This window comes from Mercenaria mercenaria, chromosome 8 (genome assembly GCF_021730395.1).
Source record: "Mercenaria mercenaria strain notata chromosome 8, MADL_Memer_1, whole genome shotgun sequence".
Lineage (NCBI taxonomy): Eukaryota > Metazoa > Mollusca > Bivalvia > Venerida > Veneridae > Mercenaria > Mercenaria mercenaria.
The window spans coordinates 81,167,053-81,186,314 of record NC_069368.1 but is presented as its reverse complement, the minus strand read 5'-3'; the positions used below and the strand labels follow the sequence as shown (position 1 = coordinate 81,186,314).

Here is a 19,262-nt window from a genome sequence, read left to right as displayed (position 1 = left end):
AATTTAAATGAGGTGTAGTCATTTTCTAATGAGGAAAAGAATTTGAACTGGTGACATTCCATTTTTGTTCTGGAAAAGATTTAAAATAAAATACTTCTGTTTCTTGTTATTGAAATAATTTTATACATATTTACAGCGTGACATTTATTTTATTACGGATATGCATTTTTAAGAAAGAATTCAAGAGAATACTATTTTGTTGGAGACCTAATAATACAAAGAAATTAGACTAAGTATGCTTAAGCAGTGTGCAGTCCAGCCTGTAAAATTTTATTTTAGTTCAGGGGTTGGGTTGAAAGCTATGGCATTTGATTGATTAAAATTGACCAATGGCAAGATTGAATTCCGAGACTCTATCCAGACCATGGATTAAGATGAAAATTACTTTACAATGAAAAGGTAAAAAAACAGTCAGTTGACAGTTATTTCTGGTTTTCAGCAAGCATACAGTGCAATACAAGCATCAGAGGAACAGTACCGTACACTACAGACTGAGAGTGCTCAGTTAGAACAAGAATTAGTCAAAGAAAAAACAGTTATTCTACAAATAACTGCAGAAAAAGGCGAAATAGAGCAACATTTAGAGGTATGTCTATGGATCGGAGCAAAAAAAAGTAGATAGTATATACTGTGTAAGTGCAGTATATGCCATATATCTTTCCTGTGCCACTGCCATGATAATGGCTGTAAGGCATATAGTGTTTGTGTGTGCATGTGTGCATGGTTGAATTTCTAAAATACTTTGCTTATATGACCAGTGCGCCATAACAAGACTATGTATACCATGTTAAAACCTTGAAGGTCAAGGTTTTGTGATATGAACTGTAATGACAACAGTTGTTTATGCCTGGCCTAGAACTGTGTATTGCATGTTTAGCTTTTTGAATAACTTTGCATAAATGGTCAACATAACAAAATGATGTCAGAGTGCCGTTAGTTACAGTACACACACTTTTATGTCTTTACAACACATGGAGTATTAGTGATGTATTCATGTCCTATCGACACATTTTTAGTTGTTTAATGATACACATCTGGTAGAGTAAACATGTCTGTCAGGATGCTAGAAAATAAGGGTGCCTAGCCAAGCTCTCCAAAATTGGTAAAAGCAGCATTTTTCGATCAGTCAAATTCATAGTGAATTATGTTGCACATGATGTATACTGATTCACTGAAGAAAATTAAAAATGCTACATCTCTTGGTCAGTGGAATTCATAGTGAGTTACTATTGATGTATACAGGTTTATTGAAGAATAATGTATTTTAATGATTATTATCACATGTTTGACGTTGCGGGAGTGTAATAAAGCCATTAAATAAAAATGATAATACACTAGTGTAATAAAGCTTTGACGTCGACGTCATTTATAGTGTAGGCGACGTCGGTCAGATTGTCTTGTTTATATAGTAAAAGAAAGTCGATTTTTTGATGTTTGACAAGAAAGGCTAACATGTGATAAAAAGAATATTACATTTGTGACTTAAACTCGTTGAATAAAAATGATAAAATGCTCGGCATTGTCTTATCAATCTTATTCAACTGGTTTAATAAATTCAATATGAAAACACACTCATGTAATATCCTCTAAATATTTATTACTTGTATATACAGGAATTAGCAGAAGAGCATGAATCTTTGATACAAGAGAAGACACAGGCTGAGGAAGATCTGATAAAGTTAGAGACAAAACTGCAGGAAATATTACAGAAATACGAGACCCAGGCCAGGAAACAACACAACAACTTTGAACAGGAATACCCGGGACTTCCCCCAGAGGCACGGCAGGTAACCTGTGTGCTGATTCTATTTCAGTGAAATATGTTGACTTGGTTATGCAGGCTGTTGATTCGTTTAAATATCCTTGTAAAATCTGAGTTTTTTTGTAGAATAACATTTTGCAGTTGTGTTTAGTTTATGGAATTATCAGAAATGAGTAGCAATATAAATCATATGGTCTACCTCTACTGTTTTTACCATTCTTCAAGAAAACTAAATTCACTAGAACTGTCTTGTGTTTGGACATGATATGGATGTTACCTAAGCTTCTTGATGTTAACTAGAAGATGTGTATATGGTGGACGGATAGCTCAGTGGTTTGCACACTGGCCTTCAAATCCTGAGGTCGGGGGTTCGATCCCCGGCAGCTACTCGGGAATTTTCAGAAACGCTTTTCAGTGTTTCCCACCCAACTAGAGGTGTACTGGTCAGGAACCCAGGCAATCCTTGCATGCATCTGTGCTATACACTGGGCACGTTAAAGAACTAGGCTGTCTATTCGCAACGAGCTAGGCTAAGTTAGCCGGACAAGCCTGTATCTGATTTCTGATCTCTCTGTTGTGGAGCTTTGTCTCACTCTGTCCCTCTGGTCAGATCGCTCTGTGTCTGTACTAGTAGAGGATGAATTATGCGCCCTGTGTGGCTTCATTTGAACTATGTAAAGCGCCTTTAAACGTGAAATTGATCATGAAAAGGGCGCTATATAAATCTGGTATAATAATAATAATAATAATGAAGTTTAGTGTAACATATGGTAATATCTTTGTGGAACAGAAAAATTAACATCATCAATTTTAAGCCTTTAATATTGTAAATCAAATACGACATTCCATGTTTATTGCAGCTTATATCAGAACTGGAAGCTTTGACACTGATAGTAGAGGGTAAAGAAAGAGAGATCAGTATCTTCACTGATAAACTCAAGTAAGTCAAACACAAGTCCTTACAGCAGATTTTGGTCAAGCTCATAATTACCAGTTAATGTTACTTATCATAAGATTTGTGTCTGAATTGGAATTTGGAATTTATTTAAGAGAAGTTATGCATGTTTTGTAACCTTGAAGTGATGATGTGACGTCTTTTGTCCAAGTAGCATAAAAAAAACTGGATCTAGAATGTGAACACATAAATCATGCCATGAATAAATGGCAACCTGTATTGTTTATTTTATTTTTTTTATTGATTCCATCATGAAAGCTTACTAAATTTTTCGTATCAGTCAAGCACACATTCCAATGTTGTCAAATTCACAATTGATCCTGAAGCTTTGAATAATAAGGGTTTAATCAAGTTCAGGATTGAAGAAATTTGTTGTATCCTAACATGAAGAACTACCTTAAGTAATGGTACTTTTGCTTCTATCAGATGTTTAAAACATTTAAGAAGAACTGTTTTATTTTTAGCCGTCAGAATATAGAGATAGATTTCTTGCATCGTAAAGTGGAGTTGGTGCACAATGACAGTATAGCAAACAGAGAGGATATAGCTAGAATGATCTCAGAGCTCACACTTAAGGTAATGAGCTAACTTCACAGTTGTCCATCTTAGATCTGGAATGTAGTGAAGTGGTTACAATTTCTGACTTCAAATTCCTTGCTTTTCACCACTTTGACCTCTGTCAAGAATAAGATTCTTTTGTATAAAAAGGCCATGCAGCGGGCTTTCATCTTTAGGAAGAAACTTAAAAAATTACAATGGCAGGGGCATTGGGAAATGGGTTGGGGCAGTTTTAGGCCAGCTGTGATTTCTTTATGTCTAAGTTACCTCAGTTGTAACAAAAACTGAACTTGGTTTTCTAACATATGAGAAACAGAATTGTTTCTGTATTAATGGAAAGAGTTGTCACACTTCCAGGGTCCACTCCATGTTCATTTATATGAGCAACAACCTCCTATGTCAAAGCATAAGTATTAGAATTCCTTGTGTATTTCCAAAACATTGATGTGTTTATGCAAACAACAGAGATTTTGGTGTTTTCTAATTACACAGTAAATTAGCATATTCATACAGAATTCATACATGGTTGGTAATTGCAATGACTTGCTTACATTGTGTATCTTACATCACCAGATGAAAGAGGCAGTATCAACAAGGGAGGTAAATCAGTTCCTGGTAGGGGAGAGAACCAAGCTACAGAATGAGAAAACTCACCTGGAGAAGGAACTTGACATTGAGAGGAAGAACAATGATGAAAGGAAGAAAGAGATCCAGGATGTTATAAGAAAAGTAAGTTAGATGTATCACCACTTGGTAGTTTTCATTTGGATGTAAATTTCATTGGTAATGTGTGAACTTGGAATTGTAAGAGGACATAGACAAAACCAGTGTATTTCATACTTGAAGGGAAAATACTTGAACCATGAGTTTTGTTTTCTTATTCTTTTATAGTGTCTTATTTCAATTACAGTGTCATTTTTCTATAGCTAATATCTTTAAAAATACAGTATGGTTCAGAAGTAGCAGCTTTTGGAATAAAAAAAGATAGTAATGTACACATTTTATGTGCAAAATATGGTGAAATGTTAGATGAAAATGATTTACATACACGTCATATTAACTTGTTTCCATTATTATGCATATGGTGTTGTAACAATTTAAAATTTTAAAATCATACTTAATGCTTCTCAGTCACAGTTAGAGTCAAATTTTTAATTATCTTTATTGATGTCGTTTTTAATATCATTATTGTAATGATAAAGTGTATAACTGACATTGAGAAGTAACAAAATATGTTAACTAAATATTTGTAAAGAACCCATGAAGAATTGTTTAAATCATAATTTCAAAAGTGTCTAATACACTTTGCTCAAATTTAAACAGTGATGAAATTTCTTGTTTAGTTTCTCATATTAGAATTGATGAGATTCTTTGTTTAATATAAATGAGCCACGCCATGAGAAAACCAACATAGTGCGTTTGTGACCAGCATGGATCCATGTTGTTCGCTTTCAAAGCCTATTGGAATTACAGAAACTGTTAGCAAACAGCATGGATCCTGGCCAGACTGCGCGGATGCACAGGCTGGTCTGGATCCATGCCGGCTGCAAACGCGCTATGTTGGTTTTCTTATGGCACGGCTCAAATGAGATTTCTTGCATCAAACGTGACTATATTTCTTATTTAGTTTCTCAGATTAATTGTCCTAATATTTCTTGTTATTCAGATTGAGAGGACTGAAACCAGTCAGAAATCAACTGAAAAAGATTCTCGTAATAAAGACAATGCTATTATCTCCCTTGAATCAGAATTACGCAATACAAAACATAACTTAACAGGAATGGAAACAGAAGTTGCTCAGCTGAGGAATAAATTAGATCATTTGAACGAAGACCTTAAAAACTTAACGGGTATTAATGGATCTTTGGAGAAACGTCTAGAAACGGAAAAGAATTCTGTAAGTGTCCTAATTTAGTTACACTTATTTCACTGTTTCCCTGTTCAGAGTTGAGGAAAAAATTAAAGTTTGGAATGGAAAACATTAAAATATGATTTTAATCTGGTGAGCACTTTCTAAAATCATGATTTGATTGCCTCTGTTTCGTGTGGCTGTATTGTTTGTTTCTTCACATGGCAGGTAGGTACTGGTAAACAGTCTGCTTGGTGAACAAACTGCCATTACTATACAAATTCCAGAACAAGTACCTGACTGAAATGGTAGAAACAGTTCTTTTATACCTAAAATATGAAAAATATTTTTGTGTCAGATCTTTTGCTAGTTTAAGTTCTGTTTTTAACTTGTTTTTTTGTCTTTTGGATTCTGTAATGTTTAGTGTTCTGTTCTTCACAATTGATTGGATCTTTTCCTAGTTTAAAGTTACCTCAGGTCTTTATGGTTTGTTTATGTTTTATAGTTCTGTTCTTTACACTTTGTTCAGATCTTTTCTTTAAGAACTGTTCTTTACAGATTGTTCAGATATTTTCCTAGTTTAAAATATTGTTATAACAGTTAACAGTATTACAGCATACAGTTACCCTGATGTTTTTGGTGGCATTATTATTTGTTACCATGGTTAACAGATTTATAGTGATGTTGTTATGTTTTTGTTATTTGATGTTCTTATTTCAGCTAATGGAGGAGAAAAATGCCGTTTCCAAATGGAAAGAGGAATATAAGACATTATCTCATGACTTCGAAGTTTTACAGCATGACCATACCCTGCTGTGTGATAAATACCAGACGGAATTAGAAACTGTTGATAAATTAAAAGTTTGTATTTATTTCTTGTTTTCTTGAAGTTTAGTCATTTTCTGATTAAGTGTAGAAAAAAACTTCTGTATTTTCTGGACAATATGCCACTACCAGTACTCTGAATTGGCCAGATTTATAAAAAAATTCTGAAATGAGAAGAATGTCCACTGCTTTTTATAGACCATGGTCAATATTCTAGAATGCCGAGGATTTGTCAGTATAGACCATGGCTTAAGCCTCACAGTGTTTTGGTTTTGTCAGTATAGACCATGGAGATGCCACAGAATATGGTTGATTTGTCAATTTAGACCATGGCCAAAACTCTGGAATGCAGTAGATTTGTCAGTATAGCCTATGGCTGATAACCAGAATGCAGTGGTTCTGTCAGTATAGACTAAGGCAGATACCCCAGAATGTGGTTGATTTGTCAATATAGACCTAGGCTGATTCCCCAGAATGCAGTGGATTCTTCAATATAGAATTTAGCTGATACCATAGAATGCAGTGGATTTGTCAGATTTTTATGCTGAATGTCCTTTAGCAGTAAGGCATTTAAAAGGAGTTAAATGAATCACTCCCGCTAATTTATTTATGCAGTTAGTGATGAGCAGATTTGCAATAAAAATTTCTACCTTCATATTTTGTTTGGCATGATCTAAATTAAATAAAAATATTTTGTAAGCCACTTGCATCCTAAGCAAATTGACTTTACATACAACGGATGTGGCCAATTGTTTAGAAAATATAGCTGTATGAGATTCCTTCAACTATATCAAATTTTGCTAAAAAAGCATGTTGACATGTAGGCAAATTTAGGCTTTAAAACATTAAACCGCAAGTAGCATGTTTCATGTGAAATCAATCAGTATCTCTAACAGAATAAATTACTTTTATAAGATGTAAATTGAGATTTTTAAAAAAAAAAAAACAATAATTCTTTTCTAGAATTTTTGAGTGATGTTTTACTGTTATTTTATTTGCTAGAGAGAGCTGGAGGTGAGAGAGGAGGAGGTATCAACAATGAGGGAAGATCTCAGCAACACTAAAGTAGAGTTAGACAGTAACAAAGGCCAGCTCCTCATCACCAAGGACACTGTACAGAAATTAACTCAGGATAAAAGCACCATTTATCAAGGTAAATGTTTGTTTGTCCTGGAGGTCAACCTTGACCTTGATATTTAGAGCCTCAGCTTTGACCTTTAGAGCCTCAACCTTGACCTTGATATTCAACCTTGACCTTTACAGCCTCAACATTGACCTTGATCTTTAGAGCCTGTTGTTCACAGAATTTTGGTGATAATGAATTTACTGTGTCAGACAGTTCATATGTATTTTTCTAATGCTGGTTTCAGGTTATAATCTTATTGAAAAAAAAATGCATTTTGACAAATTATTCTTCTAATTCTGTGGTTTAAAGTTCTCAACTTTGTTGAAATGGATGTGAATTATGGGAAAATCAGCATCCTACTTTTGTAAACATATTTGTTTGGTTATTCCCCCATTCCAAGAATAAGAATAGGCTGTAGTAAATTTCAGACTCAAAATGTTTTGCAACTCAGATAACTGGAGAATGCTTTGGTCTACAATAGTGAAACATTATAGGATGATTGTTTATGGTCAGCTTTCCATTTTTGGGCTAGTAGATTAAAGGTCAAGGTTACATTGTCCTTCGGACTGAAAATGGTTTCTACTAAAGGATTGGAGAAAAGGTTAATTTTCTTAGCATGACTGCCTGTGGTCATAAATAGTTTTTTCTCAGTCTATAGGTCAAAGGCTAAGGTCACAGTGACCTTCAGACAAAAGCCTGTTTTGATTGATTAAAAAAATAACAACGTAAAACTGAATAGTTTTGTTCAAGCATTGATTGTTGCTATTTCAGACTATGAGGGTATGTGCCGCTCACTTACAGAGAAGGAACGACAGTTAACTGAGCTAAAAGAGAGAACAAGTGAGAAAATAGAGCATCTGAAAAAAGAACATATGCAAGAAAAGCTTCGATTGGAGCAAGATAGGGCAGCGGCAGTACAAGAGAAAGATATGGCCAAGTATGTTCATTTTTGCCTTTTAAATCTTGCCATAAAATGCTGTTTTGTAAATTTGCTGTGTATGTTGATGCAGCTGTGATAAGATAATAATCTCACTCCATACTAAGGAGCCAATAGGTAGGTTTGATTGGATGAACTGAAATTTACTAAGAAAATAAGTAACTGTTCTGATATATCAAACTTGTCTTTTTGGTGTAGATATTTACTCTGTGTGTAGCATTTTAGTCAAAACTTTTGCACAAAAAGTCAAGTGTCAGAGACCAGACACTTTCAGAGCAGATAGTTACAGTTGTACTGATAAATAAATGTATACCCACAGCAAATCAATGTTATATTATTTTACATATTGTAGAAAAGAGATGGACAATATAAATGAACAGCTGAGACAGAAAGAGATACAGCTCAACACGTTTGGTAAAACTTTACAGGAGTTGGAATCAGTTACAAGGTAAGTCAGGGTCCACACAAAGTCATCTAAACATTGTTCTGAGACTAATCTCACAACTCCAGGATCTGCCAGTAGCTGGAGACAGTCTGCTACATCTGTCTTTTATCATGATACTTTAAACAGGATACTAGACCCATTAAGTTTCTATTATATTTTTATATTAAGTTTCTTAATATTCCGTACATAAATGAGTATAAATTCTATCCATTTTGCTTTGATATGTATCCCCATCATTATGCATTTAGTATGGATGAATAAATATCCAGTATCAAATAACTGTGAATGTTACTTAATTTGAGGTCTCTGTAGCTGAGTGGTTAAGTTCCTCCTCATTGTATTACATGTGCCATTGTGCTGTGGGTCTGAGTCTGTAAAAGTTGGATTTTGAATACAAGAAAGCCAGTGTGCATGCTAAACAGAAGGCCAATAATTCTACCCTGATGCCTGCATTTACCTGAAATGCCCTGATGGACACTCTCGGTATTCCTGAACAATTAAACTCAAAGTCAACATAGATCTGTCATTGCTGGCATGATATTAAAATTAAGAAACTGTAAAACATTCTTTTATCTTCTTTAATTTTAAACATTAAGTTGACATCACATGATGAAAACCATTTTCCATATGAATATGCCCTTCCATATTAGGTTTTCACAAGAGTAACTTCCCTTGTTACTATTTTTAACAAAGTTTCATCAAGACATTTTGATGGAATACAAATCAAAGATTCGAAAGTGATTATTATTTGCTTAATTCCATTTAGAGAGAAGAAACGACTAGAGGCTCATCTCCAGAATCTGGAGTCTTCTTCAGGGGACTCCAAAGTGCTACTTGATGGACAGAGAAAGGAGTTGATGGCCCTTAATGAAGCCCTTGCCAAACTGCAGGAGAGAAATACACGTTTGGAAGCTGAGAACCACACCGTTCATGCTGATCTCAAGGCCCAGAAGGAATCTGGGAACAGGGAGGCTCATGAACTGAGTATTGCAATAAATGAACTGAAATCTCAGCATGAGAATGAGCGACACTACCTCAATGATAATCTTAGTCAGGTACTGGTGAATTATGTCTGTATTGTGTATTCAAATGTTTGTGTAATTTTTCATTAATCTTTTGGTTTGGAGACCAGTCTGGACAGTCCAACACATTGCATTGAAACTAAAATATTAAGGTAGTAGATGTGTAATAGAGTACCTCCTTTTTGAAGAGTATTCAATTCCTACCATAAACCCACATTTACTGCAATTCTCAGGGGGGCGTAGGTTCAAGCCCTACTGGGACCAAATTTTTTTCCCCCTTATTTTCGATTTTTTCTAGTAAGTTTTTACTTCTTTCAAGACTTATGATAGATTTATTGTACAAAAATGAAAAAAAAAACATTTGCTAAGCGATTTCTTGCTGTTCAAAGTGAATTTACTACTTAAACAGAAGGGGTAGAGTTACACATCTGTAAAAATATTGAGTTACATGTGGTAAAAGTTCTCTATTTTGCTTCCATTCTTTAGATTACATATTGTGGAAGAAATTTAGGTAGGTTTTACATCTGTCCCAAGGTAATTTTGAATGAAGTAAGCAAAATTCAAAACAGAAACAAGGATTCGACCTTATTTTTTCAGCGTTGAAATAAGAATTCTGTATCATTAAATCCGTTTACTTGAGGAACACTATATAAAATGATATCCACATTTTTATTTTGTGTTTAATAATTGTTTAACAATAGTTTGATGATTCTTTTATTAAAATTAATGGTAAAATGAGTTCTCTGCAAACATTTTATATAGCGGCCATCACTTTGAAATTTTTCTCTTCTTGAGCTAGAGGAGATACCACAAGTTATACAAAATTTAGAAAAAACGGCATGGTAAAAGTTGTTTAAAATTTGCAATACAGTGCAAAACACGGTCATCTTTAAGAATATACCAAGCAAATGCCATTTTGTAAACATTGCTATTACACCTCTACTACCTTAATAGCCAGATTTGCATACTGTGCACATGCCACTATACTCGGGCTTAGTAGTTAATATTTTTACCAAAAATAAACATAGTGTTTTGTATCCTTAGATAAGTGCTGCTGTAAGTGCATTTTCACAAGAATTTCCCGTTCTTCTTTAAACAGATACACCTCTATACATGATTGAGAATTTAGTGCTCAGCCATATACACATGTGTAGTAAATTTCTATAGGAATTAATAAATAGCATGTGCAAAGTTTGTTCACTGAATTGATTAAGTCGTAATCAGTGATATTTTAAAATTTGAAGTGGAATTTACTTTTAAACATGTTTTCTGAACGTGTGCAGTTAGATTTTGTTCAAATTTCTATGTTATGAAATTTTTTGACACTTAATTTTCTTACTGAAATGTAATTCATAATAACAGTTTTTGCATGACTGGATAACATTGATAGAATTTAAACCTCTTGTCATTTAATAATTCACATTTAAACTGTGTATTTAGACTCAGACAAGATTACGTTCAGTGGAAGCAAGTCTGGCCTCGGCAGCCAGTGATCGAGATTCCCTGCAGGCAAAAGCACGTCTACATGAAAACACGATAGAAGAACTTCAGTCAAAGATGTCTGACGAGAGTACAGGACGTAGGTTGGCAGAACAGTCTGTAGGAACACTGAGGCTTCAGCTAGAGGATATGAAAAATGACAAGGTTTTAATGCTGTCTGGTTAATGAGAATAGACTTGTGTTTAGACCATTATGTAGATTATTTTACCTGCCTGATACTGTTTGTTTTGTCAGTGTGCTATTATATTATTACAATGGGCCAGTCTGAATCAGTTTTTGTTGAGCCTGTTAGCGGTGAGCTCGACTTAGTCGCCACTTTGGCAGTTCAGTGTATGTGTGTGCGTGCAAACCCCATGTTCCTATCTCAAAGGTCAAGGTCACAGTCGGAGGTCAAAGGTCAAATTGAGGTTTGTCTGGAACATTTCTTCTTAATGCATGGTGGGATTTTGATGTAACTTGGCTTGAATGTTCACCATTATAAGACAGAGTGTCATGCACAAGAACCAGGTCCCTAGGTCTAAGGTTAAGGTCACACTTAGAGGTCAAAGGTCAGATACAATAATGACTGTCCAGAGCATTTCTTTTTCATGCATATAGGGATTTTGATGTAACTTGGCACAATTTTTTACCATCATGAGACAGAGTGTCATGTGCAAGAACCTAGAAAAACTTCCCTTTGTTGTTAATATAAATAGCTTAATATATTGTAACTTTTTTATGACTGGTCATAGGGAGAAATCAAGACCACTTTGCTGCAGTACAACATGCATGTTACATCCAATTTTGAGGTTTATTATGACCTACCTCTACTGGTAAGGATTTTTGTTTGGATTTAAAGTGTCGTGAGCAACTCATAGTTCTTATGACAGCTGGCAGGCTCGACATGTTGTCCATTGGTATCTTGTTAAGTCAGTCTGTTATTGAATTCTTTGCAGGCAGTGCTATTGTCTAGTCAGATGAGTGTCTTTGAGTATATAATGCATATATTAAACATTTTCTACAAATATTATCTTTTAGCATTTGCCATAAACTTACTTATAGCAAACTATTTTAATGTTGAGACACAGCACATACTTTCTATGAGTAACATCTGGTTCAGTACACAGATTTCATTTGACGATATGATGTATGTAAAACAAATTTGACCATTATCTGACTCTACGACCTTAGGAGAAACACTGCCTTTGAAGTCAGCTTAGTTCATCAAAAGTTGAAATACTGTTGTTGTATGTGGGACATACATTTGTACTGTAAACATATGAGCCGCACCATGAGAAAACTAACATAGTGCATTTGCGACCAGCATGGATCCAGACCAGCCTGCGCATCCGCAGTCTAGTCAAGATCCATGCTGTTCGTGAACGGTTTCTCTTATTGCAGTAGGCTTTGTCTGGATCCATGATGGTCGCAAATGCACCATGTTGGTTTTCTCATGGTGCAGCTCAAATGGTGTCACTCATATACTTTTACTGTTTTATAGAATGTAGCTGAAGCGAGGTTTGTGGAAATGCAGAACCAGCTGATGAAGGCAGAGGATAAATTAAAGAGAGAGGAGGAGAAGTGTATGACTCTGTCTGCACAGCTTCAAGAAGTGAATGCTGTCTCTCATACCACCAGAAGTAACATAAAAGCCAAGTCAGAACAAGTGGATATGCTGCAGGTATTACTTAAAACTCAGAAACATTACTAGTCAAAACTTTACACATAGACTAAGAACTGATAGATTTAAAATTATTGTATAAACATGTTCAAGAATTTTGTTCCTAGACTGATCATGGAATAACAATAGTGTACATGGATTATTTTCTCTGTTGTTATTCTGGGGACCTGCTGTATGGGTAGAGATTAATATTCATTGTTTACTTGGGCTCTAAATACAAAGCACCAAGGTTTAAGTGTTGCTACGGAATTACTTGTTGACCTGGAGCATTAATTTGGTTGTTTAAGAAGTAAATGTGTTTTGATGAAGAATTTATAAATTAATATGGAGCTGATTGCAATTTATGTGTCTCTAACAAATTATTGGGAAAAAAATACTAAATTAAATGCTGTACCTTTACATTAGGAGCAGGAAATTTGTTGGTTATGGTCTTTGTCAATTTCCATAATCAACATTTGGCATAGAGGTATAAATTACATGATTTAGCTCATAAGTATATTATCAGATACTATTAGGTTTAGAAAAAAAAATGTTGTCAATAGCTGGAAATAAATGTTTATCTGCTAAAAACCCAAGTCCATCTTGTATCTAAATTTTGGATGTGAAAATTGCTTTATTTTTCTCTCGAAAAGTTTAAAATGTGTTTGTTTTTGTGAACATTTTCAGAAAGAGATCTGTAACTTGAAGCAAATGATAGAAACGCAGAAGCAGAATCTAAATGGTAAAATGAAGAAATCAACATTAGAATATAAACAACAGATGTAAGTATACATTACTGATATAAGTTTCTACATGATGTAAGATTATATTGCGATAATGAAATGCATGTGATAATTTACAGTAAATGAGTATATAGGGAGTAGGTCAAAATTCTTTTGTGAATAAATTGTGTCAGAAAAAGGTGTTATACTGACGTATCTTGAAACATTTTAAAATCTGCTGGTATTATTTTATTTTTGTTTTTCTGTCTGAAACTACAACCACATGTACCAGCCACACGCTTTGTATTTGTTAAATGGAAAGGCAACATTTCTGCATGTTCATATGGTCTGCTTAGACATTTTGTTTCCATTACAACATAAACAAGAGCACCGCCTTGCGGGTGCTGACGCTCATCTGATTTTTTTTGTATAATAGAAATATTGTCCTACCCATGATTTTCTAAGTCTAAAAAGGGCCATCATTCTTGCAAAAAGCAGGATAGAGTTATGTTTCTTGATGTACAGTGTCCACTTATGATTGTGAAAAACTGTTGCAAGTTTTAAAGCAATAGCTTTGATAGTTTATGAGAAAAATTGCCTTAAACATAATACTCAACCAAGAAAATGATTTCTAAGTCCAAAAGGGGCAATAATTTTTGCAAAAAGCAGGATGGAGTTATGTTGCTTGCTGTACAGGGTCAGTTTATGATGGTGAACAAGTGTTGCAAGTTTCAAAGCAATAGCTTTGACAGTTTAAGAGAAAAAGTTGACCTAAACATAAAACTTAACCAAGAAATCTGATATTTTCTAAGTCCAAAAGGGGCCATAAATCTTGCAAAAAGCAGGATGGAGTTATGTTTCTTGCTGTACAGGGTCAGCTTATGATGGTGAACAAGTGTTGCAAGTTTTAAAGCAATAGCTTTGATAGTTTAGCATTAAAGCTGACCTAAACATAAAACTTAACCAAGAAAACTGATTTTCTAAGTCCAAAAGGGGCAATAATTCTTGCAAAAAGCAAGATGGAGTTATGTTTCTTGATGTACAGGGTCTGCTTATGATGGTGAACAAGTATTCCAAGTTTCAAAGCAATAGCTTTGATAGTTTAGGAGAAAAGTTGACCTAAACATAAAACTTAACCAAGAAATCTGATATTTTCTAAGTACAAAAGGGGCCATAAATCTTGCAAAAAGCAAGATGGAGTTATGTTTCTTGCTATACAGGGTCAGCTTATGACGGTGAACAAGTCTTCCAAGTTTCAAAGCAATAGCTTTGATAGTTTAGGAGAAAAGCTGACCTAAACATAAAACTTAACCAGGCAACGCCGACGCAGACGCCGACGCCGACACCGACGCCGACGCCGACGCCGACAACCGCTCTAGTGATGACAATAACTCATCATTTTTTTTCAAAAAATCAGATGAGCTAAAAATGGCAGATGTGTATGATGTTTAGACATTTATTTGTTTTGAATTTCTCTAATTCAGAAAGTACATCCTCCGTGGCAGAGTGGTTAAGGTTGCTGACTTCAAATCATTTGCCCCTCATCGATGTGGGTTTCAGCCTCACTTGAGGTGTTGAATTCAGTCTTCCTCCACCATCAAAGCTTGAAAGCCGCCATATGACCTATAATTGTGTTGGTGCAATGTTAAACCAAACAAAATGAAATAAAATTAATCTAATTCAGAAAATAATTTCTCTACTTTCTCAGCAAAAGCAAAATAAGATATCATATGTTACATCTTAAACTCGTATAGCATCTTGATTAAAAGAAATCAGCTTTATGGATGACTGGACTGTGGCTTTCTATAAATCAACTAATGGTTAGGCACTCCCTCCCTGTAAAGCCATTTATTTTTACATTTAAAATCAGCCTGCAGTTTATTGGGATCATATGTTATTAGAGACTGGCTACTGGAACAGTTTTTTTCAGCTTTTAAATTAATAGATATAAGTTGCAATTATTCTACACTTAAACTTTCATATATAAATCTGTGATAGCAAAGGTATTTGCCAAGCCTTAAGCCCTATATGGAATTTATAGAACTAATTTGTTAAATGTTTAATGCTTGACAGACATTTTGCTCCGTATATTTCAGTGAAAATATAGAGGAGGAGAAAGATAAGTTACAGTTACAGAATCAACAGTTATCATCAGATCTCGACTCCTGTAGGGAACATATTGCTAGTAAAAATAAAGAAAATCTTAAGGTAAATACAAACCACAAATTGTTTGACTATGTCTTTGTATTGTAAACTTACAGATTGCCATTTCTAAACAGTATTGCAGTTGTTTTTAGATGTAAGTTAATCTAACCATATTTCTGGATTTCACAGTAGATTATACTGGGTATACCAATTACCGGGATATACATATTACCGTGAATGTCCTGTTTTGACACTGAACATGAAAATTGCTTTACATTTTTTCTCTCATCATTCATGCTCAATGTGCTCAGATTTTTAGCAAAACTATTTTTGAAAATTGGAGTGTCTTTCTTTTTATTTCACACTGATCACAGAAATTAGGGAATTTAGCTAAGTTACTGGTCATTATGGTTAATCTTTGCAATTTTTCTCCGCAAGTTTTCAATGAAGTTGCTTATTTCTGCCATATCTGTTTCATATTTAGTTTGGCCCCTTGTAAAATAGAAATGCTTTCTTTGTCTTAGATCAATTTAATAACTTATTTAGATTGAAAGTTGAAATTCATGGTAATAGGTATATGCCAGAAAATGCTAAAATTCCCCACCTCTATTCTTTGAAAGACAACATTGGAACTTTTACCTAGCATTTTGATGATTTTTTGCCAAAATTCTAAAGCTAAAATATAAATTAATGAAACAGAATAAAATTTATTCTTTCATACAGTCATTTTGTTATAAATAAAGTCCACTGAATATAAGACTCACGGTAATTGGTATACCCAGTATAACATATGTAAGAAGTTTTCTTTTGCAGTGTCTGGAATCACATTTCATTTTATCATTCACCACAACATAAACTGAAATGCTGCTTTTACATGATGCAAAAGAAATAAAAAAACTAAAATTTCTGTTTGAAATGGCATAGAAACTAAAGTTTACGTTTGAAATAGAATATGAATATGTCAAGTTTAAGATATGCTAATTTCAGACACTTTCATTTAGAAAAGAAAATGTTCTTCTATTTTAATAGTATGTTTATGAACCTAATGAAGGAAGAGGATTTTTATATTTCCCTATTGCCCTAGTTAGGAGTTCCCTTTTTATTTATTTTTTGAACATGTGTTTTTAACTTAAACATATGTTTAATATGTAGCAAATAAGACAATTTTGATGTGTGCAGCAGTTTCATTGTTAATGTTGTTCATTCTAAAAATTTAACAAAAAATGATATTATTAATTTAGCTACAAGAAGAGATATTGGTGCTGGAAGACAGTGTGAGGGAGTGCAAGGTGAAACAGAAACATGCTGAGGACACACTACGTGTTGAGGCAGACAAACAAGCAGAACTTAATGCCAGGTACCACATTGTTTATTTCGTTTAATGCCATTCTTCAACTGTATTATTGTTATTGCTTTTTTAAACTGTCACAGTTGCTTAATAGTTGATCAGTCCACTCAATATATGTAGAATTGACTGAAGATAAATGTATCACTGAACATGTAATTATGCATGTGGCAATTTATTGTAATGACTTAGAAGAATTAATAAGGAAAGTGAATTTACCATTTGCATTAAATATTGAAAAACACATTAGTCCACATTGATTACATCGCGTATACTTAAAACTGAGCTAAGAATACATTTATATTAGCATCTGTGCATACTGGTCAGTCATGAAACTTCTGTGAATGAGAGACTTTTCCACACCTGACAAATTTCCAGGTTTAGAGCTTACTAAGGTTAGGGAGTTGCCACTGTGTATATGAAATTTAGAATGTATTTTAATCTATTGTGATTATAAATCTAGCTTGGAAATGGAGGAGAAATGGTAAGAAATTATCAACTGGGATTGGCACTGCAGTTTCTTTCTCAATACAACTGTTTTTATTTGTTTCGAGCTTAATATCAGAATACATGAAAGAATAAATGATTTTTATAAGTGAGATAGCAAAGCCTTATACTGTTTTATATTGAAAGTTTGATATTAGTCAGATCATAAAAACATATATAACTTCTAAGAGGCCACTGTATCAAAACCTGATGAGAGTAGACTTTGACTGTCGTCACATAGGTTTTTTCATATGGAAAGTTTGACCATATTCATATGATACAGACATACTATATGCAGGTTCTGGTGAGAACAGAATTTAACCAGGATTTCCAGAACATATGGGTTTAGTGAGAGTACTGGTTAAAATTCCCAGAAGCAGTCAAAGTTAACAGAAGTTTTAAGAACTTTGTCTACAATCTGTCTAACGACAAATAAATGTATACTAAAAGAATAACCTTACACAGTTAATTATTTTCATGCATATGCTATGATAGCCTTAAAAACAAGTTATTGATTTTTTTTACTTACACATGATATTTAAAACTGTCTAAGTAACATAAAAATTCATAAATGTTAATGATTTTCTATTCTCGTGTTTGCTTTAATACTGTAACAATGACATCTATAGATCAGCTAAAATAGCCTTTCTTGTTGTTTTATTCAAAAAGCTATTTTCATTTATTTTCTCTTTTTACTGTAGATGATTTTATTTTCATAAAGTAGCAATTACCAATATGACATTGTATGAAAGATCTAATTTGCATTGAAATTTAATATAATATAGGCTTCAGCTTGAAGATAAATGGTGAGGTTGCAAAGATAGTGTTTGTGGGACTTGACTTAGCACAGTTTTATGAAGTCTTAGATTCACAGGAACTAACTTGCACATTTGTACATCTGAGTGTGAAACCATACTGTTACCTTTTATGCAAGACAGTTTTTGCAGTTTATACACATTGTACACTTAACATTTATATTTTTGCGAAAATGAATAATTTACTTGGCAAGGGATAGAATATGGCATATACAGTAGATGTTAATATTTTGCTGGTCAGGGTTACAGATATCATCACTGTATACTTCCTTTGTCATTTCTTTATTCGTAACATTTATTAGAAGAATGAAATGCAGTATATTTTAATTAGTAAATGGACAGTAATTCTAAATGCAAATGATTCCTATTTTTGTGATTAAATACTGCTGAAAGAATTTCCTGAATGAAAGTTTTATTTCAGATTTAAGGCTTTGCAGTTTGCAGTTGCTGTGTGATCCACATTTTCTGTCTCAAAGCTTTTCTCTGATTTCTCTTTAAATATCAGACAGTACCGTTTAAATTATACATCCTTTTAAAGATCTCTGTGGGTGGTAATAGGAACTGGTTAAATTTTAAAATCTCTTGATAAGGTCAGAATTTTTTTTTGATGGGGTAGAACTTGTTAAATTTTAAAATCTCTTGATAAGGTCAGAATACTATTTTGATGGGGTAGAACTTGTTAAATTTTAAAATCTCTTGATAAGGTCAGAATACTATTTTGATAGGGTAGAACTTGTTAAATTTCAAAATCTCTTGATAAGGTCAGAATACTATTTTGATGAGGTCAGAATACTATTTTGATGGGGTAGAACTTGTTAAATTTCAAAATCTCTTGATAAGGTCAGAATACTATTTTGATGAGGTCAGAATACTATTTTGATGGGGTAGAACTTGTTAAATTTTAAAATCTCTTGATAAGGTCAGAATACTATTTTGATGAGGTCAGAATACTATTTTGATGGGGTAGAACTTGTTAAATTTCAAAATCTCTTGATAAGGTCAAAATACTATTTTGATAGGGTAGAACTTGTTAAATTTTAAAATCTCTTGATAAGGTCAGAATACTATTTTGATGAGGTCAGAATACTATTTTGATGGGGTAGAACTTGTTAAATTTTAAAATCTCTTGAT

At 33.6% G+C, this 19,262-nt stretch overlaps 1 protein-coding gene across 6 annotated transcripts in view; it reads left to right on the top strand.

Moving 5' to 3' along the window:
* The window catches only part of LOC123523252 (uncharacterized), a 98,242-nt gene that overhangs the window by 64,334 nt on the left and 14,646 nt on the right, over positions 1 to 19,262 (top strand). For 4 of the 6 annotated variants that reach the window (XM_053550268.1, XM_053550269.1, XM_053550265.1 and 1 more), the window contains 18 exons: positions 440 to 586; positions 1,614 to 1,787; positions 2,623 to 2,702; positions 3,182 to 3,293; positions 3,849 to 4,004; positions 4,942 to 5,172; positions 5,845 to 5,985; positions 6,952 to 7,102; positions 7,847 to 8,012; positions 8,365 to 8,460; positions 9,224 to 9,512; positions 10,920 to 11,123; positions 12,460 to 12,639; positions 13,306 to 13,400; positions 15,437 to 15,548; positions 16,727 to 16,842; positions 17,294 to 17,314; positions 18,102 to 18,122. In XM_053550268.1, coding sequence (XP_053406243.1) covers positions 440 to 586; positions 1,614 to 1,787; positions 2,623 to 2,702; positions 3,182 to 3,293; positions 3,849 to 4,004; positions 4,942 to 5,172; positions 5,845 to 5,985; positions 6,952 to 7,102; positions 7,847 to 8,012; positions 8,365 to 8,460; positions 9,224 to 9,512; positions 10,920 to 11,123; positions 12,460 to 12,639; positions 13,306 to 13,400; positions 15,437 to 15,548; positions 16,727 to 16,842; positions 17,294 to 17,314; positions 18,102 to 18,122 — 2,492 coding nt within the window. The remainder of the gene's footprint in view (positions 1 to 439; positions 587 to 1,613; positions 1,788 to 2,622; positions 2,703 to 3,181; positions 3,294 to 3,848; positions 4,005 to 4,941; positions 5,173 to 5,844; positions 5,986 to 6,951; positions 7,103 to 7,846; positions 8,013 to 8,364; positions 8,461 to 9,223; positions 9,513 to 10,919; positions 11,124 to 12,459; positions 12,640 to 13,305; positions 13,401 to 15,436; positions 15,549 to 16,726; positions 16,843 to 17,293; positions 17,315 to 18,101; positions 18,123 to 19,262) is intronic. The other 2 variants (XM_053550266.1, XM_053550267.1) reach the window with 2 other exon arrangements.